The 27,865-nt window shown below is 35.3% G+C and overlaps 1 protein-coding gene across 2 annotated transcripts; it reads right to left on the bottom strand.

Moving 5' to 3' along the window:
• LOC127447312 (signal transducer and activator of transcription 4-like) lies at window positions 1-22,645 on the bottom strand. 2 transcript variants are annotated; one of them, XM_051709098.1, is made up of 24 exons: window positions 22,287-22,645; window positions 21,795-21,929; window positions 21,536-21,671; window positions 17,717-17,815; window positions 16,133-16,225; window positions 15,957-16,035; window positions 15,242-15,327; window positions 12,225-12,376; window positions 11,194-11,352; window positions 9,302-9,394; window positions 9,135-9,194; window positions 8,451-8,471; window positions 7,679-7,769; window positions 7,067-7,111; window positions 6,725-6,808; window positions 5,705-5,803; window positions 5,304-5,439; window positions 5,073-5,125; window positions 4,891-4,985; window positions 3,140-3,276; window positions 2,434-2,625; window positions 742-787; window positions 529-631; window positions 1-386 (listed from the first exon to the last, which is right to left on the bottom strand). In XM_051709098.1, exons 2-24 carry the CDS (start codon window positions 21,920-21,922, stop codon window positions 372-374), a joined length of 2,202 nt encoding a protein of 733 aa, XP_051565058.1. In that variant the 5' UTR covers window positions 21,923-21,929; window positions 22,287-22,645; the 3' UTR covers window positions 1-371. The 2 variants fall into 2 exon arrangements, with proteins under 2 accessions (XP_051565058.1, XP_051565059.1); XM_051709099.1 differs by having other exon boundaries at window positions 7,067-7,108.
• Window positions 22,646-27,865: the final 5,220 nt, after the last annotated feature.

Here is a 27,865-nt window from a genome sequence, read left to right as displayed (position 1 = left end):
TTAAAAATATATATATATATTGCAGAGAGACCATATAATTGTTTATTTAAAAAATATTGCTTAGCAACAAGAAGCTATGTCATAAATATGTACAGTAAGATGCATTGTGGGACATTTAGCTAATACTGTATACATTGAACAGTTAATTACTAACTCAAATTTTGACATGATTTATTTATGATACATTTTCATATTGCCAATATTTTGCAATATACATTCTTTACACAGAGAAGTGATACACTGTAGTGGCACAGAGCCAGAAGAGCGAATACAATAGATCAGAATGACAAAAGTAACAGGAATAAGGAGATGGAACGCTTTGACGCCATCCAGACTCTTGGATCCAACCAAACTGAGGTTGTTGCTCTTTTCTAGGGTGAACTCATCTGCAATATAAAAAAGAAAAAAAATTGTCAACTCATTTTCCGGTTACACTTATTTGCTTTTATTAAAGCTCTATTTAGACAGCATCACATTTCTAAAGCACCACAAAGCGTTAAAATATGTCATAAAAAAAAAGTAATTTACTGCGCTTTCAAACTCAAAGGGAGTGAGGTGCTGGCTGATAATGTCAAACATCCCAGGAGACATTGGTGGCTCAGGAGAGGAACATGCCTGTTGGACTCGACCACTGAGAAATTAGGAAATAAAAGCAAATTCAGCTCATTGCAAAAATCACCAGAATCAAATCACAACATCGTGCAACATTGAAAAGAAACTGAAAAGAATTCAGATACTCACTCCCGTCGGGAAACGGGAACTAACTGTGTCGGGAAATAAGGACAAACTGTGCAAAAACAAAAAATAGAGGCCCCTTTAAGAGATGACATCAGCCATTTATTTAATGTATGTTATATTCAGAGTATGTTATATGCTATATTACAACAACACTACTTAAAATAAGATTATCCTGTGCAGTCACTAGTGAAGAATGAGTAATGAGATGTCTCAAATATATAGACAAACACTACTTTGTCCAACCACTTTTCAATGCTTGTATGAAGTTAGTTTAGTATCACAAGCATTCAAGGAAAAACAGGTGTTACCTCATTAGTACTTTTTAAATGTAAGCAACCATCTTAGCACAATAAATAAATAAATAAATAAAATATCTATCTATCTATCTATCTATCTATCTATCTATATATATATATATATATATATATATATATATATATATATATATATATATATATATATATATATATATATATATATATATATATATATATATATACTGTATATAGTAACACTACACTAAGCTTCCATTCATTAACATTAGTTAAACGGATATTATTTGAAAGTCAGTAACTGTAATCTGATTACAATAATTTTAAATGTAATGCATTACATTACTTTTTTGACTACAAAAATCATAAGATTACAGTAACAAATTACTTTATAATCGGATACACCCAACACTGATCCTAGGTGTGTTTGACTTTCTTCTGCTGAACACAAACAACGATTTTTAGAAGAATATTTCAGCTCTGTAGGTCTATATAATGCAAGTGAATGGTGGACAGAACTTTGAATGTCCAAAAAGCACATAAAGGCAGCATAAAAGTAATCCAGAAGACTTCAGTGGTTAAAACCATGTCTTCAGAAGCGATATGATAAGTGTGGGTGAAAAAAAGATCAATATTTAAGCCCTTTATTTACTATAAATTCTCCTCCCTGCCCAGTAGGTGGCGATAAGCACAAAGAATGCAAATCGCCACAAACAAAAAAGAATGTGAAAGTGGAGATTTATAGTAAAAAATTACTTAAATATTGATGTTTCTCAAACACACCTATCATATCACATCTAAAGATATGGATTAAACCACTCGAGTCGTATTAATTACTTTTATGCTGCCTTTATGTTCTTTTTGGACCTTCAAAGTTCTGGTCACCATTCACTTGCATTGTATGGACCTTCAGAGCTGAGATATTCTTCTAAAAATCTTAGTTTGTATTCTGCAGAAGAAAGAAAGTTATACACATCTGGGATGGCATCAGGTTGAGTAAATGATGAGAGAATTTTCATTTTTGGGTGAACTATCCCTTTAATGCATTAGGTATCATGAACTAACAATGAAAAATATATTTTTACAAAATGTATTAATCTTTGTAAATTAGTTAATAAAAATACAAAATAATGATTGTTAGTTCATGTTAGTTCAAAGTGCATTACCAATGTTAAAATAAACTGGATTTTTAAATTGTATTATTATATGTCGAAATTAACATTAACTAAGATTAATAAATGCTGTAAAATTATTGTTCATTATTGGTTGATGTTAACTAATGTTGTTGACTAATGTTAACAAATGGAACTGTATTGTAAAGTGTTACCCAAAAATATATAAAAAACAAAATTTTGGGCCGGGGACCTCTGGTTGAATTGACCCAAATGACCCAAATGTTATTCACTGTTTATAGACAGCATACCTTTGTTTTGCTGACTATTGTAATGTTTCCCAAAAGCCTCGTCTTTGGGGATGTCAGGGTAAAGAAACTTCAGAGGATTCTCCGGGACAACACCATCCGCAATAACCTTATAGTCCCGTATAATATCAGCAATGGCCAAGGCGTTGAGACGGTTTTTCGTGTACGGCTCTACAGAGATGAACTTTGGCTCCCCTGTAGGCAGAATACATGTGCTTTTAAGCATCTGTCTGGCAGGTTTCATTGTGACAACTTACCCCATATAATGTGAAATGTGTGTAATGAGCTGTTTTTCTTCCTGGGCGATAACATTAAATAACTTTTGTAGCCTAAACTTAAAGGTGTGCCTATACTGAAATTAATTTGCAAAAATAAAATAACCCTGATCTCCTCTACGGATTTTAAAAAAAACAAAAAAACATCTGCTACATTTTGAAACAACTCCAGACTGGAAATTCCCGAATTCCTCTCAAGTCAGGGCAGTGTCCCAATGAGGAAATTTGTTTCTTAGGCCTCACCAAAAGAAACAAAAAGAGTTCCTTATCTCTTAACCTCTAACATCTGCAGATTAATATCTTGCTAGGTTTCGAGGCTATGTTTGTTTGAAAACTGGACACTTGTAACATCATGCTTATAGATAGATTTACGGAAAGTAGCTGGGAATATACCCTTTGGAGGATAATAACATATAGTACAGAAAAAAACACACCATTTTCATCTTGTTCCACCCAGGTGAAGGTGATTCCTCCGAGGTGACTTTCACTAAAGCGTAGCAGGAATGTTCCTGGCTCCTTTTCCTTCAGTAAGGCACGTTCCATCTCTTTACTCACAAATCCCATTATGTAACTGAGAAGCAAAAGACAACAGAATCCATTGATAAGGGCAACAGTAACCAGTTGCCAATTCACCTCTTGTAAAAAAAAATTTTTTTACAGGAGGGGAGTAATTTCATGTTCCTAGTCATCCAGGTGTACTAAAAAAAAATAACTATGAATGGGAATATACTTCAGATATATTTTACGCATTAAAAATTTCTAGGGGTGCCAATAATTGTGGCAAACATGTTCTGGAGAAAAATATTTATTTAATTATGAGATTCCCCCCCCCCCCCTTTTAATTAGTTTACTTAATTTAAAGGTTAGATTTTTGTGAATATTTTGAATGAAAGATCAAAAGGATAAACAATAAAGACATATTTTTCACAGCCTTCTTTGGCCACAACTATATATATATATATATATATATATATATATATATATATATATATATATATATATATATATATATATATATATATATATACATACAGGGTTGGGGAGTAACGGAATACATGTAACAGGATTATGTATTTAAAATACACAATATAAGTAACTGTATTCCACTACAGTTACAATTTAAATCATTGGTATTTAAAATACAGTTACATTAAAAAAGTATTTTGATTACTGAAGAGATTACTTTGCATTTTATTGTCATTTGTTTCATTTAATATTTAGTCCTTTCAGATGGAAAACATTTATACATATAAATGATGTGATCCAAAGTGCATTTGAACAGCTGTGAAACACTTTCTTATGATGTGTTACATTCATACAAGCAGACAGAGAAGTGAGTTTGAAGTAAGTTTGGAGCAGAAGAAATAGAAATAAACCTTGTGTAAATTGTCAGCTTTATGCTAAGCTAAAATGCTATTTCTAGTCATTTTACATGCACATGTTACCAGACACGATCATATTTTTTTATCAAGAAAATTCACGTTGGATCATAATTTTTTTTTTCTAGTAAGACTTTTGATATTAGGGCAAAAATCGTATTCTTGATAATAATTTTTGTATTGTTTTCCTGTAAAAATATCTAAAAATCCTTAAAACAAGATCAGTTTGATTTATCTTGTTTTAGAAACAACACTACATAAGATATTTAGGTTTTTCAGAGAATGTATTTTTAACATGTGTATTTTGTCTTACTGTACTGGCAGAGTTTTTATAGTCAAAACAAGTGAAAAAATCTACCAGTGCTGAAGAAGTAATCCAAAGTATTTAGAATACGTTACTGACCTTGAGTAATCTAACAGAATACATTACAAATGACATTTTACAGCATGTATTCTGTAATCTGTAGTGGAATACATTTCAAAAGTAACACTCCCAACCCTGTATATATATATATGTATACACACACACACACACACACACACACACATACACAGCATATATAAATATTAAGAGTAAATGATGATAGAATTTTCATTTTGGGGGAACTATTCCTTTAAAATCATTCCCTTATTATTTGTGGCACATGATATTAAAAAAATATCAGAAGGTCGAAAGTGAAACATTCAATGTTGACATTTCATACCCCCCACACGCCACTCATAAATTATTATTTGTGCCCTGGGTTTAATCAATTTATTGTAACACAAATTCCATCTAAATAGCAACAGAAAACAAGACCACTGACCCATCAATCCAAACAGGATGTAAATGTTTCTTAATAAGGTCCAGGATTGAGTCCAGCCACAGCCAAAAACTAAATGATTTGCCAGGGATGGTCTCCTGAGAGCCACAGGAAGAAACAGTCCATAATGGATTTATACTGTCTTGCTTTCAAACATCAAGAGCATACGATTCATTCAACATTACCTTCCAGAACTTGGACCAAGAAACCTGGCAATCATTATAAGAAGCTTGTTGACCTTTAGAAAAAAATGATAAAACACAGTTTAGATAGAGGCAATGAGGCATGCACAAAAATTATCAGAATGTTCTTGAAACAATATGGGTGAGGGTGTACTCAGTGTAATACAACATACACTGACATGAAACACTGCCTTATTAATATTTTGTATTACATTAAGGTCACAATAAACATACCCAAAAGTTTATCCCCAAGCATGTTAAGCTGTTCCTTGTTGAGTCCTCGTCCAGCAAAACTTGAGAACTGCCAACTGAGCACCTCCGACAGTTGGCTCCAACTTGCCCGTAACGGGTTACTGAAGAATCCAAGGTTCTAGGCAGGTCAGAAGGAAGGAATTTTACACATATGTCTGAACACTGATTCAAAAAATTAACTAACTACGACCCCTAGTGCTTTCAGTCCTATTATTATTCGAGTCATTCAAAACACCAGTAAAGCATATCTATACTTCAGATGCAAATATTCTGAATGATTAAACCAAGTGGTACAATAGACAATCTGCTCTTTTTCGTGTAAATCAAATAGTAGCAGCGATCTGTATTAACTACATACTGTACAGTAAGTAGGTCTAACTCACCTTGGGGTCGTCAGTTAGCAGGTTGTACCACATGACAGAGGCCCAGCCCCCGGGGAGCTGACTGACATTGGAGATGACCACCAGAGGCAGGGAGCAAGTCTGCATAGGAACAAAATATAAACCCGGTGAGTGGTACCAAGGTTCATGTAAAATACTGTACATACACATGTGATTTTAACAAACAAATGCCCCAATGTGAAAATCAAAAAGCTGTTCTGATCATAATTGTAAGCATTTGAGAGACACTTTTATGAAAAGGTATATTTTATCAGTATGTGTATTCCATTTGCTACTCATTGCAACTGTACCTATAGAAATCGATACCTCTTAAAGGGATAGTTCACCCCAAAATAAAAAAATTTCATCATTTACTCACTTTCATGCCATCCCAGATGTGTATGACTTTCTTTCTTCTGCTAAACACAAATGAAGATTTTTAGAAGAATACTTCAGCTCTGTCCATACAATGAAAGAGAAAGGTGACCAGAACTCTAAAAGCTCTAAAAATCCCATGAAGGCAGCATAAAAGTAATCCATATGACTTCAGAGGTTTAATATATGTCTTCTGAAGCGATGCAATCACTTTGGGTGAGAAACAGATCAATATTTCAATTATTTCTTTACAGTAAATCTCCACTTTCACTTTCAGAATGTGAAAGTGGAGATTTATAGTAAAAAAAGGACTTAAATATGTATCTGTTTCTCACCCATATCTATCATATTGCTTCTGAAGACATATATTAGACCACTAGAGTCGTATGGATTACTTTTATGCTGGCTTTATGTGCTTTTTAGAGCTTTTGGAGTTCACAGTTCACTTGCATTGTATGGACAGAGCTAAGGTATTCTTCTAAAAATCTTTCTTTGTGTTCAGCAGAAGAAAGTAAGTCATACACATCTGGGATGGCATGAAAGTGAGTAAATGATGAGAGAATTATATTTATTGGGTGAACTATTCCTTTAACTGTACTGAATAAGAAACTGTAATCAAAACAACAACAAATTAAACCTCAAACATACTTCAAGATCAATATCCAGACCCTGTAACATCAGCATGGCCTCAAAGTTGAGCGAGTGCAACTCCTCTGTTACTGACAGGGGACCCTGAAATAGAGAGACAGTAATTAGCAAGGGTCCACTTCATTGCCAAAACCAAGGCTGTGCTGTGTGACACTGCCCTCTGTTGGTCAAAGAATAAAATGCATTACAAACACTAACATGTAACCAGACACATGACATTGGGTTGGCCTATAAATGCTTGCTACATCTGTTCTCTTTGCTCATGGTTATTAATCCACATATGGGCCAGCAGTGTAGATAATATAAACGCAGCAGCAGCTATTAGAACTATTGCAGTCTTACCTCATTCCCTTTTCCTCCAGTAGGACACTTTCTCTCTTTCAGCTGCTGCAGAACACAAAGAACTGATCAAACATCTTGCTTCTTAAAGGAATAGTTTACCAAAATGGACTATTCTGTCATTAACTCTCATTCATGTCATTCCAAACCTGTATACTGCTATTTTTTTCTGTGGAGCACAAAAGGAGTGTATTTGTGTAGCAGACCACGTCTGTCAAGCTCCAAAAAAAAAAAAAAAAGCACCACAAATCTAGACCATATACAACTAATATCATGTATATTTGAAGTTTTCTAAAGCCATATGATAGCTGTGAGGAATAGTCCAAAATTTAAGTTGTTATTCACTGATAATCTGAAAAAACACTTTGGAGCTTGACAGCCGTGGTCACTATGAACTGTATGGAAAAGAGCTGTGTGAAAATTCTTCAAAATGTCTATTCCATACAGGTATGGAATAACAAGCAAAATAAAATAAGGGTAGTAAAATAATGACAGAATTTCCATATTTGGGTAAACTATTCATTTAAACAACTTAAATACATTTAATACCAAGCTACAAAAGTGTTATAAGCAATATTGCTTTAAAATATAGTGCTAGAATTCAGACTGAAGTACCAGATGTCTGAACTCTACAGAAAGGCAGCCAGTCGACTCCTCAACATCCATTACTTTGGTGTTGTTGGTGAGGATGAAGAACTGCCTATTCCTGCAGAGAAAGATCAATAATGTTTCTCAGATTGCTCTTATGCAACAAACTATACCAGAGTATGATATGGTCTGTTAATTTCAGGCTAAAACAGTGCAGTAAAACCTCTGTAAATTACAGTAACCCAATATGTCAAATTTTTTAAAGGGGAAGTGTGTGATTATTGCTCCACTAGCAACAGCAAATGGAATTGCAGAAAAAAAGACTGTCCCAGACAGGTTTCTTGAATACTCCCTCTGTCTGCCATTGGTCAGGTAAAAAAGATAAGTCTTACCCCAAACTTAAGCCATTGGTTGAGCCAATGCTGGGCAACATTTCCCAAAAGCATCACAAGCTTAAATTGATCGTAGAGACCACTGGCACCAATAGTTTCTACAATCTACTTAAGCTTATGATGCTTTTGGGAAACACTGCCAGAGTAATGTTCTGAAACCACTACAGAGCCACAATGTTTACACTTTTGGGGAAATCAACCAGCAAATGGCATATTTATAGTTGTCTGCATATTCAGCTGGTACAGGAGAAAGTGTTAAAAAAAATGACACACTTCACCATATTTACCTTGTGAGGCTTTGCTGTTCCCCTCCCCCCACACAAACTTAGCTGAAAAACTCATATTGAGATTTGGCCTAAATAAACAACAGGAAGTTGCTTCTTGTGTTTGAGGTTGAGTGCACTCACACTTTGCCTGGTGGAAGGTCTCTGCACACACAAACAGAAAAGAGTAAAAACACAGAGGTCAGACTGGGCTAAACACACCTGTGATACAAACATTGCATGGATGGGATACGCACATTAAAGAAGTGATTTCAAAACAAAAGGCTTAATATAAGCATGCATGTAAATGCAATCATTTATTACAGGTTATAATGTTAAATGTAATGATCACAGTTGAGTCATTCCTGCTATGCAGTACATCTTCCCATCATATATGCCTTAATATATTGGATTTAGGAGTAAACTTCAACATTTTTAAAGACAGAAATCACAACAATACAAGTTATCATGGAAATGTTTTTTTTTTTTTAATAAATAATCAATTTCTAGATTTTTCCTATGTCCTCAATATCACTTTCAATCATGTTAGTATTTTGTAATATACCATTATCCAACAAAAGCCAATTTCTTAATGGCATAATCCTCACATCAGTAAAAAACAGCATAAACATCAGTATGCATTAGCAATGGATTTTATTCATTCTGTGATATTTTGTGCTGTAAGTTGGTATGTCTCAGTCTAAAATATTCCTTTTTCATAAAATTACAGAAAACAAGCATATTTTGTTACAAAGTTCAAAAGGTTCTGCATAACATGAATGACCCACATTATAATGATATAGTGTATAAATAATTCAAGGAACTTACTTGTCAAATGTTGTTTTGACTTTGAGTTGATAGTCTACCTCGGGTAATTTAACCAGTAATCTGAAAAGAGTTATTTGAAATAGTTGTGTTTTCAGTAATGGCAGTTGACTCTAATACCTTATAAACTTGTTTACATGAAGTGTTTGGGAGCAGACTGTGGTTCATACCTGACCTTGGTGGTGAATTGCACCTGTGTTTTTATAATTAGAGGTTTCTGAGGGTGTGTTGGCATGCAGGGCTGTTTCTCCACCACAAAGGAACTGAGAACAAATATATACAGTATACAGTATACAGTATATATAAAATAAGGAAGCGGCTATTTACACCAAGTGAACATAGCATCAAAATGCACCCCTAATTACCGATAAATACAAACATACAGTATAGGAGCATCACTGCAGCATGTTTATTGTGTTTATTTAGAGTCCCACAGAAACCCTACACAAACACCTACCCCTAAACCTAACCCTAAACTTCCCTAACAAAAATTGACCATGGTTTTACTACAGTAACCATAGTAACACCATGGTATTTTGTAGAAAAATCATAATAACCAAACAATTAAACATGGTTACTATATTAACACCATATTACTGTAGTAACATCGTGATTAGTTGCATTAAAACTATGGCTTCCACCAAAAAACATGGTTTTTACAATATTACTATAGTAAAACCATAAAAAAAACAATTTTACCCAGATCAAACCTTTATCTCAACTCCCCGACCTTAAACTTTTATATTTATTTTATTTATTATTTTAAGTAGTTTTAAAGGAAAGGAGTGGAGACAGGAAACAGTATGGGGAAAAGTGGGATAAAAGGCAGATTAGAACCCGGGTTGTCAGAACAAAAAAAATGCATTTCCACACCCTTGTTACACCTCATGCCACTGCAGTAACACTAGTGGGCGCAGTTTGTCTTCAATTTCTGTTTTTCCACCAGACTATTGGAGTGCAAATAGCCGCACTGTGTGACAGGTGCTATTTACACCTAGTGCAAACAGTCACTCCTATAAAATAAATATATTTATAACAAAATGTAGCCTATGAAGCAATGGACTTTTTGAAAAACAGTCTTTCCATTAACACTTTTAAAGGTGCACTAAGTAATTTTTTCCTTAATAAAAAAGTTTTACTCCTAAAGAAATTAATTGAAATTTTGAAACATATGTAAAAAATCATGACCACTCACGTGAAATGGAGACTCCAGTCATATCAGTAACCTTAAAATGTTTTATTCTACATGGAAAGGGTCCCCTCATGGGGGCTGCCATGTTATGATCACATGACCAGCCGAATACTACTCGCTTAATCTCAGTAACTGCCCAGTTATTGGACACTTTCACTCATGGATTAAATTAATCATGGCTGATTGTGAACAGCAAATTTCTACAATGGCACTGGTAACTGAAATATACTGCATTTGAATGATGCTGCAACCATGCCACTTGGTGTCAGTGTACATCTTACACAATATTAACACAAAAATTATTAAGTGCACCTTTAACATTTCCGGGTTTGGAATGCAGAAGTAAACTACAGTGCGTTAAACTTCTATACAGGTAAATAGGGGACCATAGCAAATATTATTTTTGCATTCCTATTTGCTCCAACAGCAAAATAAAAAAATCCACTGTTACGTTTCCGCAACTTTCCAAAAAAAAAAAAAGGGAAGAACAAAGAACAGAGAGAGAGAGAAGGATTACAGCAGTCAGAAGAGAGAAAGATGCCAAATTTATATTCACTCCTTCAGTTGTATTTGAAACCCCATTGCATCGGTGTTGACTTCTTTTTTTTTTATTTATTTATTAATACCAGGGTAATATAACACAAAGTATAGGGATATACAGTACATGTGCATTAAATAATTTAAAAACGTAAAATAAAAAACGTTTGCTACTAAATTAAGGTGGAAATTAGTTTTCACAGTCTTGTGAAAAGGATCTATTGTGTTATTTCCTGTCAAGGATTTACTATAGACATAAGTGATCTGTTTTGCAGCAGTTGCTCATATATCACATGTGATGGGTGCATGGTAGTTTCTGTTGAGATAATTTACCTTTTGATGAGGTGGTAGATCAGGTATTTGACTTGCTCCTCCATCTGAGGTCTCTGGAGTGGGATTGGGTCACTCTCGTAAGTGACCTTCAGAATCAGTTCACCTAGTTTGTCAAGCTGTCTTTTAATCTGGAACAGACTCTGGGCTGTCAGGGTAAACCTGTGAAAAGTGATATCACACATAAATGTGGCTGGATTCAAAGCTAAACAAGTAGTGATATACAGTAGATTAGGACTACTTTACAGTGACCACAGCGGTCAAGCCTCAAGAAAGGACACAAAAAAGAACCATAAAAGTAGCCTATACGACTCATGCCCTATATTCCAAGTCTTCTGAAGCTATTCGATAGGTTTGTGTGAGGAACAGACCAACACTGAAGATGTAATTTGATAATACAGTCACTTGTATACGTGTTCAGATTAAAAAAAAAATAACACCAATAGCAACTGGTTCTCAGGTGTATCGTTACTGAATGCGGAAATTGTGGGCAAGTGAAAATTCTCCAAAATTCTCCTTTTGTGTTTCTATGACATCATGGAGAAAACATTAAACAATGACAAATTTTTCATTTTTGGACAAACTGTTCCTTTAAAACTCCCTTTGGGAATTTCTACTTGACTTTTCCTCCACTGATGGATGGTGGTGAGTGTCATTTGTTGCATTTGTTGTTAAAGGGATAGTCCACCCAAAAATGAAAATTCTCTCATTTATTCACCCTAATGCCATCATGCCAACTATAAATTCACCCACACCTCTCATATCGCTTCTGAAGATATGGATTTAACCACTTTAGTCTTATGGATTAATTTTATGCTGCCTTTATGTGCTTTTAGACATTCTGCCCACCATTCACTTGCATTGTATGGACCTACAGAGCTGAGATATTCTTCTAAAAAAATTAGTTTGTGTTCTGCAGAAGAATTAAGTCATACACCCCTGGGATGACTTGAGGGTGAGTAAATGATGAGAGAATCACAATAACATTATTATTTTATTTATTTATTATTTCATTATTGTTATAAGGGTAATACCAGTTCTGGAGCTGATCCAGTCCTAACAGAACCGGGCCTCCGATACAGGCAATCTGTTGCCTTCGTTTCCATTCGTTCAGTTCAGGGTTGAGCTGTGAGGAAATCAGGGCATCGATTTCCTTTATAACATCTGCAATCTTTAACAGAATCTCCTGCAAAGGCAAGACAGAGTGCAAAAAAAAAGGTTAAATGACCAGTCAACATCAACACACAGTGGTGTCAAACTCCTGAGCAAAATGAGCCAAAGAAGTGTGAAAAAGAAGTGTTACGTCCTGTGTTATTTTGTGCATGTTTGTTTGGTGCTTTTTCTCTTTCTCTGTTTGTGTGGATATGTCTTGTTTGTGTTGTGAGTGTTTGTTCCAGGTGCCGCCGATTTGCAAATTAGCTGCTCCAACTTGCGACACCGATTGGTGGTTTCTGAAGGCACGATTTATAAAATCGTGCGCTGCCTCTCAGATGCGAGCCGTCAAATCTCTGGGCCGGTCGTGCTGTTCCCCATCCCTCCACCAGCCGCCAGATCAAACACAGTGTGTTCTCTTATCTGCTATGTTAGTTCTGAGAGCAGTAAATTCAAGTGCAGTTTGTGATTTAACACTTGAAACCATGACTAGTGTTCTGCCTTTAAAGCAGTCAGGTTTGTAGGGATGACCTGCCTGTTTTGTTCTATTTAGTTTACTTCTGTTTTTGTTAGAGTAGGTAGGTAAGTTTTTCTGTATTTTTATTTACATATTCCTAGGTTAATTATTTCTCTTTATTTTATTAAATTGTTTTGTTTGTTATTTTGGGCCAGGGGTCATCCTGATGTCCTTTTCCCTGCTGCTTTTTAAATATCTGTCACAATAATAAATTACTTTTGAATTTATACTTCATGTCCTCTAATGTTTTGTCTGCCATTTGACGATATTTCTTTGAAGGCAATACATAGAAAATCCTATCTACTTGAATGGAGAAAGACCCAAATCTTCTAAAAGGTTTACCAAATGTACATTTCAATAATACATTTTAAATCAGCAATAAAATCTGACAACATATCATAAATCCAATGTATCATAATTTCACATCATAAAAGTAAAATTTGACCAATTTTTTATGCTTGCTAATGCGAATGCGCATTCAGATGTTTTAAACAAACAAACGATGTCTCTATCAAAAAGGCGATTGGCTCTATTAAAGACAATATGAAATCAAATATGAATGCATATTTCTGGTCTTAGTGTGAACGATTCATCAGTGCATATTAATTAAAAAAATTATAAATAATTGCTTCTCTTTGCATTCTTTAAAGGGGTCATGACATACTCTTTTTTTTTTATAATTTAATTGTCTTCCCTGAGGTCCACTGACAATATAGGTAAAATAATTTTTCACCAAAACAGTCACAATTTAGTAATATATGGTCATTTTCCATCCTATCTCTGGCCCTCTGTCTGAAATGCTCGGTTTTGGCCTTAGCGTCTCCAACTTCAACGTAAACGCCAACTGTTCTGATTGGCTAACATCATGCAGCCCCTCAAATACATCCATATTTGAAACTCAATCAGAATAGAATGAACCAGTTCCACAACATTATAAAACTAAATTTCAGGGTTTACACAATGCACATCCAACACATTGCATTTGATTATATTACACTGTTCACTCAAGCTCAACTTTTAACACTAAGCACCATATACTATCAAACAATCATGAGATTTGAAACATTCATGAATGAAACTGTCTACTCACAGTTTTCTGATCAGATCCAATAGTGTTTTTAACTGCCCAATCTTTCAATAACATTTCCTTTGCAAAACTTAAATCATATTATGACTGGTTCACAAGCCACACTGATATGAGGTGAGAAAAATGCACATACATAGTCCAAAGCAGGATGAACAAGACACACGCATATACAGTATCACCATGCCCTTAGGCACACATCGCCGGAAACGCATCAAAACAGTCAAAGACGTCCATCCAGTGCATGTTTACATACACCGACAATTAAAAATAGCACAGATGAGCGCAAGAAGGCGTACAGGATGCATCTGTGCTCAAAACAGCAAGACCCAGAGCAACTGATGAAATTGAGTGCTGTCTCCTTTTCAGAGTTGTAACTTGACACTGCATCTTTTAAAAGTGGTGTGAGATACATGACAATGGTCAAAGATGTCTGTCTAGTGCATGTTTATATACAGAAATAATTCAAATTGTCCAGATTGGTCCCCTTTGTTGTTCAGGAATACTTGGTAGGCCACACTAGGCCTGTCTGTCCTGCTCTCTCTCTGTTTACAAACTGAAAACCAGTGAGTGGGGCCAAGGAAGTGTTGATTTAAAGTAGGCATTGATGTTGTTGCTGTAGAGACGGTCATGAATTAATGAGCCCCCTAGTGATGTAGGGATGTCGTGGAAGTAAAGAACCAGGCGTTTTTGCAGCTTGGTTTCAATGAATGCTTTTATTGCATTGGGGGTTAATTTTTGATGTGGTATGTTTTGAGTATGTTTTAGAATGACCTCTTATATGTCATAATATCAAGGAAAATCTGAATCCTCATGACATGACCCCTTTAATCAAAATATGATAACTTAACTTGCTCTTCCTCTGATTTGACTTTTCTTTTCTGCTGACATAACTTAGGCTGCGCAGGCTCTTGGAAAATGTTTACCAATTGTCATATAGCCGTTAAGGCATTATTTTAGCAAACTCCCATTCACAACAGAATCAATACCCGATGGATACAAATAATGTCCAGCGCTTATTTTTTTCTCGTTGAATATATCATATTTTACTTTATGGAAGTACAATGAGTTGCAAACTGCATCTCTCACCAACTTTAACAATTAAAGGTGTGACTTCCATTCCTAAAGCTGCCATATAAAACTTTGTGTTTTTGTCCATTAATCTTTCTGTGAATGGTCCATCTCCTCCTCCTTGTACTGTCTTTGTTATTATAAAAACAGAAACAAAAAGACCTGCTCAAATGTCATGAGTAAACATTAGAGCAAAAAGGGTGCTGTCAGTCTACAGAAACACTTGCCTTTCTTTTGAAATCCAGGCGGTTCAGTATGTCCTGAAGTGCAGTTACTTCCTGCTTCATGGACAAAGAGTTCCTGTCAGCTTGATCTACAGGATCACAAAGTCTGTGTATCAAAAATCATCTCTCATATGCCCGTAGGATAAATCATATCATTAAACCATAAGGTGTAGACATACAGTTGCATCAAAAGGTATTTGGACAGTTAATGTGCACTAAAAAATTAATGAGAGTCTTTGCATTATATAACAACATATCAAACCAAGCGGCATTCACTTGAGAGACAAATAACACAAACACTCTTAACAAGCAAAACATTTTCCAAAAAAAAGTTGGGTTTCAAATGATAAAACAATAGACAAATTGTTAAAAATTTAGACAAAATTAATTCTGATACTTTCTGGTTGTCAGACTTTGTGGGATATGTCCATAATGATAATGACTTAAGGGGAACTGACTTCATACATCCACTAAAATGACCTTAAAGTAGCACCAGTTTGTTAAAAGCAATTGCAAAAATGTCTGACAAAATTATAGATAGTTGTAATGAAAGGTCTAGCATAATTTGTTTACAGATGCCACTTGGTTTTATATTTCTAACACAAATAGTATTTCTAATGCGATGAAACTTATTGAAATTAAGTGCCCAAATACTTTTTGGGACCACACTGTATTTTTCAACACATACTGAAGGAATCATGGACATATAATAGCTTACCTCGAAGCTGAAGTGTTTTGTAGCGAAAGTCAAAATCGTCCTGCATGTCCTCAAGATACTTCACAGCCTGGTCCAGCATCTAAGGCATGAAGAAATACTGACACTTGTCACTCATGCACTTCTTCAAATCTAAATCCCTGTTTAGCTGTAATGAATCAGTACAGGACATAATGTACCTGAACGCTGCTTCTTATAACTGCCACTTTGTTGTCGAGGATTTTCTGTTTCACCAAGGCTGCAGAGTTTTGCATTGACTTCTCCAGTGGACCCTGCCATTAATGAACATAAATATAAGATTGAGATGTTTAATGCATAATTCTAAATATTCATGAAAAAAGGAAATAACACAATGCTAAATACCTTTACAAGAATAGTCCCCCAAAAATGAAATTCTATCATCATATTCTCAACCTTATGTTTTTCCAAACTCTTATGCTGTTATTTTTTTCCATGGAACACAAAAAGAGGATTTTTGAAGAATCTTCAATGGCAGATCTTGGTGACTATCAAGCTCTGAAAACGGCCCTTAAAAAACACCATAAAAGTACCATAAACATAGTCCATATGACTCATGCACTACATTCCAAGTCTTCTGAAGACCAACAATTGCTTTGTGTAAGGATCAGAACGAAGTTTAAATTGTTATTCATTAACAATCTTCCCCTCAACTGCAGCTTTCAAGGGGAAGATTGGCAGTAAGTAATGAATTGAATGTTTGTGCCTGTTCCTCAAAAAAAACGAAAAAAAAGAGAGAAAATCTTCTGGTTCAGAAGACTTGGAATAGTAGACCTTTTTGAAGCTTGAACTGTCCTTGTATGGAAAAGAGCTGTGTAAAGCAGTATTGGAGTTCGAGTCAAGACCGAGACCAGAAGAGGGTCAAGTCAGAGTCAAGAACAAGACCGGAGAGGGCCGAGTCTGAATCGAAACAGAGACCAGAAAAGGCAGAGTCTGAGACAAGACTGTTTATGAATGTATTCAATGTATAGTTTAAACAACTATTGACTCTAGGCTCACATATCAAATAAACCTAATTTATAGCTTGCTTAAGCTTATGTTGGTTAAATAACATTACCAGTTGAGAATAAAAATAGAGTAGAACACAGATGTCTCGAAACACATTCTTAACAGTTGATATTCTTTTTAAATTGACAAAAGAACTTTAAAGAATTGTGGCGCTCCTCATGAGATGCCGAAAACAGATACGTGGTGCAATGGTCAAAGACATCCATTTAGCACGTTTACATGGAAAAGCAACTGATAAACAGCATGAATGCATGCAAAAATGCGTTTGGTGTGAACGGTATTACCATGACACGGCACCAATGGAAGTTTCTCAAAATTATCTTTCAAAAAAGTAGTCTTTTCTTCAAATGATTGTAGGTAGATATCCACTTTATCCAACTATTTGTTTGTTCTCCTTTTTCTGAAATATCCCGATGCTGTTTACTGAGAAACTGCTGCAAAATATTCAGTGAAATAGCAGTCCGAATGAATCGGATTGAATAGCGAATCGATTCAGACCATTTTGATAATCCATTTCGCCAATTCACTGAAAAGAACCGATTCATTGGAATTATTTATTTGTGAATCGGGCATCACTAGTTCTGATTCTGGTATGATGTTAAAGAAATAATCACAGATTTTTTTTTTTGGTGAACTATTCCTTTAAAAGTGGTATAAGAAAAAAGGGAATCTTGGTTAACAACATAGTGGCACATGTGGTTTTTTCATGTCGTTTGTCACGTCTAACTTGGCAGTACCTGTTCCTGCATGCTGGCTGTGGATAAGATGCGTCGCTCTTCCCTCAGGCAGTTACAGATGATGGCAGCCATGTGAAGAGGGTTAGCTTTGTATTTCTCCTGAAAGATTGAAAAAATAGCATTTACTCACTGATGTGAGACCATGGATTCTATTCACAACCCTAATGTACTTTGGTGAAAGTAAAGTCACTGTTATAAGTGAATGAGAAGTGGACAATGAAGTGCATGTCAATTAGGTGCTCTCAGTAGCATTTGCTTAAAGTTACGTAAGGTCACAATCATATGTATGCAAATTAGTTCACACTTTTTATGATTATGGAAAATCTCCTAGTTGAAACATTACTGTGGGTGTTTAGTCTGGGTGTTTTTTTTCTCATGCAATCTTTGACGACAGCATTTCCAGATATGACTGATAAAAGTGGAAAGTTCTTCCACAACAAAACAAACAAACAAAAAACACTGACTTTTTGCAACTGTCCTAAATATGGTCTATATATAATAAAGAAGAAATGGAAGTCTCCCCCACACTGGATTTTTGCTCCCAATCACAATATTATTTTGTTTTTGTGGTGGCTTAGCTACACCAGCTTCAGACAGATACAGTATGTAAATTTATTTTCTTTTTTTTTTGTACCAAGCAAAACCCCCGACATTTAACTCTTCTGATATTTTAATTTATACTGAAAAATCCCCACAACACCCACTCACATAAAACACTATAAATGGGAGAAATGTATTGATTAACCTGAAAATTCATTGATTAGTATGATCTCACAGTAAAGTGTAATATGCATTTGGCCAGTCAGCTAAATCATAACTGATGTTTTGTCATCCTGGACTCAGAATTTAAATGAAATTTTGCTCCAACAGCTAAAACATAAATTACTTTTACAGAGGAGTGTTTCCACTGAAGTCAAAGAAAAGTTAGCAAAAACCACACCGGTATAAAAGCTTCCGTTGACACAATCAAATATAGCACTTATAAATTACATCATGAAAGATGTAAGTACTGAAATTGTCAAGAAGGATCCATTATGCAATTAATTAGCTTTTCGAGGCACACTTACAACCCTTATTTAACATAGCTTTTGGAGCACAAATCCTAACGCAGGGATCTCAAGACGTGTTTTTCTAAATATTAAACTACGTTTAACTTGTCACAGCAACCTAAAAACTGTATGTTTATGACCCAATGCAACCAAAGAGAGAGGCTCCAAAATCATCCGTCTGATGCAGCTGAACATATTATAATAAATCTCGGACTGATTGACAAATTCAGTTGCAATATGGAATGCTGTGAATTCTAAGCCAGTGATTGGCTAATGACTGATAATTATTTAAATATAAGTATTTATAATTATTGCATCATTATATATTGAATTATTGTTATTTGAGAGGCTTTCTCAGCAAATATTTGCAATTAATTGTGATTAATTTGATAAATTAATCAGCACACCATGTAATTAATTCAATTAAACATTTTAATCTATTGAAAGCCCTATTAGATAAACACAAATGTATACGTGAAATGTAACCATTTACTTAAAAAGGTATGTTACACAAATTAAATTTAACAACAAATAGCATGTTGTTTCAATTTAATTCTAATAATATTGTTTCTACCTATATTAATTGGCTCAAAAGAAAATAATGACTGAGGTCAGTCATTAGAAATTGGTTCCCCAAAGAAGTTCAGAAAAAGCTGCACTTCAGCTACGCAAATTTACATGCGCAAGGAAAAATTACATGGATTGAACAGGATACAACTTCACCAAAGAGAACACTAATCATCGTAATGGTGACTTTACACAAAACAACTAATTACAGTACTTGAAATGTCAAGCTTTGGGCTCGTCACTCAAATATCTAAGTTCCTTGAACTTATTTTCTTAAAAATCCATAGACATAAGATTTTAAGTGTTGATCATTTAAACTATTGAGTACAAATTTTAGGCTATGGGGAATACCCATAATGCCTTGCACTTAAATTATTTAATTATATTTCCTTGGTCAATGGGAACATATAGGGGCATTTAAATAGTTGTTATTAAAAATTAATAGAGGTCTCAGCTCTTTTGTAGTATTATTTATGTTGTTTCATTGCAAATAGTTGTTTCGTGTGATGTCACCATTAGGGATCTGTGTCCCCTTTGGTCAAGTTGGACTCTGTTAACACTATTTCAGTTCTCCTTGTGCAAGAGCAACTGAAGTACAGGTGTCTATGCATTTCTGTGGAGAAATAAGGTTATTTAATGATTGACCAAGAATCAGTTACAATCTTCATTGTTGTATGGCCTAAATTTGAGTCCATTCGATTAAAATGATTAAATAGAAACAACAACATTTAAAAATCAAATTGCATCTAGTTACCTTAACTTGAATAGTTAAGTTAATTCTATATGATCACCAAGTTAAGTGCACTTAATAACGCAAATTTTGAAGATGCCATTACTCAATTCAATTGGGAATGAGTTTACTAAATCAATTGAGTAAAGTCAACTTATTACGTTTTTCAGCGTTAAACAACATCAACACTAAGGAGAGTCAAATTCTATATGAAATCTTGATAACAACGAATTAAATGCCCCAATAAGTTTCTTTTGTCCAAACAAACGTGCTTAAATTATTCAAGCACAAGGGCTTATAGGTATTTTCCACAACCTCAGTTCTGTACCTGAATGGTTTGAGTTAGCAGTTCTTAAAATCTTAATTTTATGGATTTTTAAGCCAAAGAATTTCAAGGAACTCACAATTATTAGTATTTTTTACTATGTTCACCTTATAACTAATATTTTGTGTTGCACACATTAATGCAAATCAAAGGAATAGTTTACCTTAAAAATGAAAATTCTCTCATTATTTACTTACCCTTATGCCATCCTGGATGTGTATGATTTTCTTTCTTCAGTAGAACACAAATGAAGATTTTTAGAAGAATATCTCAGCTCTTTTGGTCCATACAATGCAAGTGAATGGGTGCCAATCTTTTGAAGCTCCAAAGATCACATAAGGCAGCATAGAAGTAATCCATACGACTCCAGAGGTTAAATCAATGTCTTCTGAAGCGATATGATAGGTGTGGGTGAGGAACAGATCAATATTTAAGTCCATTTTTACTATAAATTCTCCTCCCTGCTCAGTCAATCTCCACTTTAACTTTCACTTTCATATTCTTCTTCTTGTGTTTTTGGTGATTCACATTCCTCATGCATACGCCCCCTACTGGGCAGGGAGAATAATTTCTAGCAAAAATGGACTTAAATAATGATTTGTTCTTCACCCACACCTATCATATCACTTTTGAAGATATGGATTTAACCACTGGAGTCATATGAATTAGTTTAATCCTGCCTTTATGTGTTTTTTGGAGGGCCAACATTTTGGCACCCATTCAACTGTATTGTGAGAACCTACAGAGCTGAGAAATTCTTCTAAAAATCTTAATCTGTGTTCTGCAGAAGAAAGAAAGTCATACACATCTGGGATGGCATGAGGGTGAGTAAATGATGAGAGAAATTTTATTTTTGGGTGAACAATTCCCTTAAGTAAAGCTAAAAAAAAAATTAATATGTACGTTTCTGAGTCAAATCAATTTATTTTCTTAAGTTATGGCTGTTATGCAAACAATTTTTTTTTACAGTGCAGAGCAAGTATGTAAAAATAGACAAGGTGACATCACTGAACAAAACTATGTACTTAGTGCATATAGGTTAAGCTGAGAGTGCAGAAGAAATGCGTCCATGAATTTTTGGTTTAACAAAATGCTTGGAATGGCATGCCCTCTTTTAAGAAACGCAGGGTGTGTCTGTTTTCTGTCACCTGTATCTGATGAAATATTCTTTTTAGATTGTGCCTGTGAAGAAAGTTCTGCTCCTGAGAGCACTGCCTCTCCAACTGTATGAGGAAGTTATTGAAGAGTACAGTAGCCATAGACTCATGGTTTGAGGCTGTTTCCCTGTGCAGAAATTCAGTGTTCAGATTATTTTATGGAGGATCTTAGGGAGAAAGTTTAAGATGTAATTAAAAACATTACAATTCTAAAAAAAAAAAAAAAGAAGACGAAGAAGAAGCCACATACCAGTCCTGACTTTCAATCCAGGTGGCCAGCACCTGCCTCAACTCCATTGGAAAGTTATCATCATAAAAATAGTCCACCTGCTCGAGAAACTTGATATCCAGTTGCTGAATTTGTTTCCATTGACTCATAATGGTGCTGGGAATAAAGATAAAACTCTCATTTAGATGAGAAAATATGTAAGCACATGACATTACAACAAACTGGTTCATATTCACAAATGCAACTATATCAGAATCATGAGCAAATCAGCAAGGAAAGGAACTTGCACACTTAGTTAATCATATTCCTTAGTCAATAATCACCATCATATTGGCTAAACATCATAAATATATACAAATACGTATTAAAGATAATACATTAAACTTTCATCATAGTTACTGAAGCCACAAATAAGCACCACTAAAATTATCAGATGGTTCCAGATTTGTAATGTTTGCATTAAACCTTAAGCTGATGCTCCTCTTAAAGTTGTGAAAATATTTTACCGCTTACCTGTTTATCGTATGAAGGCTAAATCCTTCTCAAGTTTACACAGTATTCCTTGCTGCGATTTACGCAATATAAACTCAATGTGTGCGCTCTCGGAGTTCAGAATAGCAGGCAGCCACGCTTTAACCCTGAAAAGACTTGCACTTTGACTACGGACCTCAATCCGACAGAACTGGATGAACAAATGATCGGATATTTCCTTCAATCGTCGAGAGGCACTACAAATGTTCCAAGAAGTCTGGAATGTTTTTTTACGGTTCAGTTAACGATGTTCTTTAGGGCATAAACGTCAACAAACTTGTCCAGTGATTACTGCTGAGCGGGTAGACAGGTGGGTTCTTCCAGGAAATGTTGAGCACTTCACGAACACGGAAACGTCGTGCAGAGAATCACTAAGGGAACTCCCCAAAATGATAGTACAGAAGGTTTTAAAGGTTGGATTGAATGACTCCTTCAGTCTGCTTCAGATCGGAGGATGCATGGACCTTTAACACATTCAGTGAAATAATTTGTACTCTGTTCTGTATCTAGTGTTGTTCTAAAGGATTTACTCAATGCATATAAGTGTCATAGTAACTGATGGGTGAGAAACACAACAGGTTTTTTAAATTCATAAACTAGGCATGTTTCTCTTATGAAAATTGGCCATGGTTCTTGCATACCAATAGTTTAACTGTGTATTTCTTGTAAGACCATAGCATCCATAAGCAGGGCTGTAGCTAGTGGGGTGAAAGGTGGTAACGATTCTAGGGGCCCAAAGGTCCAGAGGAGGCCCTTTTTTTTTTTTTTGTAATTAACATTTGTATTGATTCATGTGCATATGACAATGAAAAAAACTCAACACATATATAATGAATCAACATTTTACATTTAAACCCTACTAATACAATCCCACCCTGACCCCTAACGAGCACCCCTGTGGTCCCACATAAAACACACACAATCCAAAAAAAAAAAAAAAAAAAAAAAAAAAATATATATATATATATATATATATATATATATATATATATATATATATATACACATATACACACATATACACACACATACACACACACATACATACACAGATACACATACATACACTTACATAAAATAAAATATATATATATATATATATATATACATACATACATACATACATATACATATATATATATATATACACAAATAAATAAAATAATAAACATACATGATTAAACTACACTCTCCACATCCCCTCCCCGAGATTCACCCCAAAAAACTAAATATTTGCCCCATTTTTTAGCAAATAAGTCCCTCAACTCCAGCCTTCTACTTACCACCTCTTCAAATGCAGCTACCCTCCCCATTTCCACACACCACTCCGAAAAAGAGGGTGCTCCACTTGACTTCCAGCCCCTTAAAATTACTTGCCTGCCGATCATGAGACTGGTCAGAACCCAATTTTTTATATGATTGTCCCCTAAATGCATGACCGCTCCATCACCCAAAATACAGAGTCTGGGACAAAGCAAAACCTGAGTGTTCAAAACGTCGCACAAATACTTCTGAACCCTCAACCAAAACTCCTGGATCTTAACACACCCCCAAAAGACATGGGCAGTGTCTCCAACTTCTGACTGGCATCGCCAGCAAGTGGGTGTGTCTTTAAGACCAAGCCTATATAATCTAGAGGGTGTCCAATAAAATTTATGTAAAATCTTAAATTGCATAAGGCGAACTCTTGCATCTCTAGATACAGACTTGACATTTTTAAGAATCTTAGTCCACACTCCATCCTCCAATACCAAATTCAAATCTTTTTCCCATACTCTCTTGAGAGAAGTCAAGGCTTCATCCCCCAGACTCTGAATTAGTAGGGAGTAATACACTGATGCTTCATGGCCTTTTCCAAAAGCAGCAATCACCTCTCCCAAAACACCTGCCGCTTTAGGGGGGTACGTGCCACTCCCAAAAATAGTGCAGAGTAGGTGGCGAAGCTGTAAATACTTATAAAACTGAGATCTGGGAATGCCAAAATGTTGAACCAAATTTTCGAAAGATCTCAATACTCCACCCTCATATAGGTCACCAAGTGCATTAACCCCCCTCACAATCCAATCTGACCAACAAAAAGGGGACTTATTAATACATAGTTTAGGGTTCTGCCATATGCTCGAGGCAACATTTAAATAAATATCAGAATTAAACACTCTGGACACTTTTGTCCATATCGAGTGCAAATGCAAAATAACGGGATGCGACTTAACCTCTCCGGCTAGTTTAATCAAAAGGCTTTGCAGTGGCGAGATAGGGGCAAGAACTTCCTTTTCAATACAAAACCAGGGAGGGGCCCAGAGGAGGCCCTTAACAAATTTGAAACTGAATTATTTTAATAAGGGGCCCAGAGCAATATATAGTCAGTGGGTCCAGAATTACTCACTACGGCTCTGACCACAAGGAAACCATGGATGCATCTTGATTATCATGGTTAGATTAAGGTTTCTAAACAAAAATAAATCAATAAAAAGCCAAAGCTGCCATAGCTGTAATTAAAATGAAATACATTCACTCACTTCCATAAAAGATTCTTTGAAATTAATTTACATGTCTTTTGATTGCACAACAGTGCTAAACAACCAAGATTAATAAATGCTGTAAAAGTATTGTTTATTGTTAGTTCATGTTAACTAATGCTGTTAACTAGTTAACAAATGGAACTGGGCCTGGGTAGCTCATCGAATAAAGACGCTGACTACCACCCCTGGAGAGTTCGAATCCAGGGCGTGCCAGGTCTCTTAAGCAACCAAATTGGACCGGTTGCTAGGGAGGGTAGAGTCACATGGGGTAACCTCCTCGTGTTCGCTATAATGTGGTTCTCGCTCTCGGTGGGGCGTGTGGTGATTTGTGCGTGGATGCCGCTGAGAATAGCGTGAAGCCTCCACACGCACTATGTCTCTTCGGTAACGCGTTCAACAAGCCACGTGATAAGATGCGCGGATTGACGGTCTCAGACGTGGAGGCAACTGAGATTTGTCCTCTCACCTGGATTGAGGCGAGTCACTTCGCCACCATGAGGACTTAGGGCGCATTGGGAATTGGGCATTCCAAATTGAGGAGAAAAAGGTGAGAAAAAAAAAAATACAAATGGAACCTTATTGTAGTGTTACCGTAAATATAATTAAAGGAATATTCCGGATTCAATACAAGTTGAGCTCAATCGACAGCATTTGTGTCATTTTTTTTTTTTTTTTGGTGGTCATTTTAGGGTTTGTAGTGTTACGTCGTCATGGCCACAAAGTTGTAATATTGGATATACCTAAACAGAAAAGCTTAGAAAAGCAGTTTTATCTTTGATCTGATGGTTTGAGCAATTATCTGAGCGCTGAAACGCAGGACGGGGCTTATGCCAAATTATCTAAATATCTATTTGTATATGAGTCTTTTCTGATAGAAAAGGACGGAAAAGTCAAAAATAATTTTTGTGGTAATCAACATAATGCCACAAATGCTGTCGATTGAGCTTAACTTGTATTAAACCTGGAATATTCCTTTAAGCATGGACTGTTGCTTTGATTAATAGATGTTTAATTTTATGTTAAATAAGCTAAAAGAGTTTATTGGTTTATGAAACTGTTGTGGGAAGTTTTTCTTGTGTGTGTATATATATATATATATATATATATATATATATATATTTTTTTTTTTTTTTTTTTTTTTTTTAATTTTAGTGGAAAGTGGAGTGCAGACAGGAAAGTAGGGGTGAGAGAGGGGGGATGGGATTGGGACATCCCAATGAGCAAACAGCATTTCAGTGTCCTGAGCATGTGCACAGTCCACTGCGCTAGAGCTCTGACAGTGGAGAGTTCTTTATAAGATTTTACTTTAAAGGAAAGTATGGTGAAAAAACTCCCCCACATACTCCATATAATGGCATTTTATCTGTGAACAGTGGAGGAGGGATCTCAGAATTTTGGTCCACAATGACATATGTTGTAACAACAATTTTGAATTAGATATGTAAGATTTTTGACAAACTATCCCTAAAGCTGGCTCAACACTAGCTGATTTTTCCAGTGATTTTGAGGCGTTAGCTTCATTAACATAATCCCCACCAAGCAGAGGGAGACAGAGTGACCATTAGCACCTCTCAGCAGGAGGTATTAATCACTTGACCATCGGGACTGCCTGCTGAGTTAATGGCTTCAAGCACTGAAAAAAACATATCTGTTTTGTTCTAAAAAATCATTCTGTCACTGAGAAGACCTGACAAGATGACAAGATGACAAGCTGATCGGAACTTTTTTTAATCACACTCAGCTGCATATCATCACAAATGATGTTGCCTTCTGGCCGACGCTTCAGAGCTCTGAGCACCAGAACCGTCAGGCACAGGAACAGTTTTTTTCCCCCATGCTATCCATCTCATGAACAGTTAAAACTACCCCACTGAGCAATAATTATGTGCAATTCACAATTTAGTCTTTTTATATTTATCCAACCCATCCTACCTCTTCTGCCATTACATTCCCTTGCACTGTATATAACAGATTTGTATTTGCACAACGTATGTATATGTATATATGTGTGTGTGTGTGTGTATATATATATATATATATATATATATATATATTGTCTTATTGTGTATTCTATATATACTTTATTTTCTATCCAATTTTTATTTTGTTCTGTTTCTATTTATTTATTTGTATTTCTTTATTTTATTATTTTTTCTGTCTTGTTGCTGTTTTGTATTGTTGTACACTGGAAGCTCCTGTCACCAAGATAAATTCCTTGTATGTGTAAGCATACCTGGCAATAAAGCTGATTCTGATTCTGAAATGCTGATTAAAATCCATAGTGATTCTGTCATTCTGCAGAAATAATGCAAAAGCGCCTAATGATGGATAAAAATAACCTTGATGGACATTTTACAGTTTTGGTGCATTTTAAAAGATAACCTTGTGAAAGCCAACCGAATAATGAAGAAAATGCAATGCCCCTGTTTTGGAACAATCAAGCAAGCTACTGGTCTGAAAACGCCCCAAATCACACTATTGCAGTTGCAATTTTACTCATGTTGTCATTTTGTCAGAGAGAGATATTTGTGGTGAGTCGTTCTGTGACTTTCTTTCTTCTGCTGAACACAAACTAATGTTTTTAGAAGGATTTCTCAGCTCTTTTGGTCCATACATTGCAAGTGAATGGGTACCAAAACTTTGAAGCTCCAAAAGCATATAAAGGCAGCATAAAAGTAATCCATAAAACTCCAGTGGTTGAATCCATGGCTTCTGAAGCAATGTGATAGGTGTGGGTGAGAATCAGATCAATATTTGAGCTCTTTTTTAAAATAAATCTCCACTTTCACTTTTTGTTTTTGGTGATTTCCATTGGTCATGCATATAGCCACCTGCTGGGCAGGAAAGATAATTTTTAGGGGGAAAAAAGACTTAAATATTGATCTGTTTCTCACCCACACCTGTCATATCGCTTCTGAAGATCTAGATTTAAACACAGGAGTCTTTTTGATTACTTTTAAGCTGCCTTAATGTGCTTTCTGGAGCTTAAAATTTTTTTTACCCATTCACTTGCAATGTATGGTCCTACAGAGCTGAAAT

Source organism: Myxocyprinus asiaticus, chromosome 10 (genome assembly GCF_019703515.2).
Source record: "Myxocyprinus asiaticus isolate MX2 ecotype Aquarium Trade chromosome 10, UBuf_Myxa_2, whole genome shotgun sequence".
Taxonomy (NCBI): Eukaryota; Metazoa; Chordata; class Actinopteri; order Cypriniformes; family Catostomidae; genus Myxocyprinus; species Myxocyprinus asiaticus.
Note: the sequence above shows the minus strand (reverse complement) of the source record. Positions and strands in the feature narration are given on the sequence as shown.

Coding starts and splice junctions, on each gene's coding strand:
- LOC127447312 (XM_051709098.1), bottom strand. CDS start 21,922: ATGAGTCAATGGAAACAAATTCAGCAACTGGATATCAAGTTTCTCGAG. Junction 11,353..12,224: donor CTGGATCAGCTCCAGAACTG/GTATTACCCTTA, acceptor CACTTTTCACAG/GTTTACCCTGACAGCCCAGA. Junction 9,195..9,301: donor CAATTCACCACCAAGGTCAG/GTATGAACCACA, acceptor AACTCTTTTCAG/ATTACTGGTTAAATTACCCG.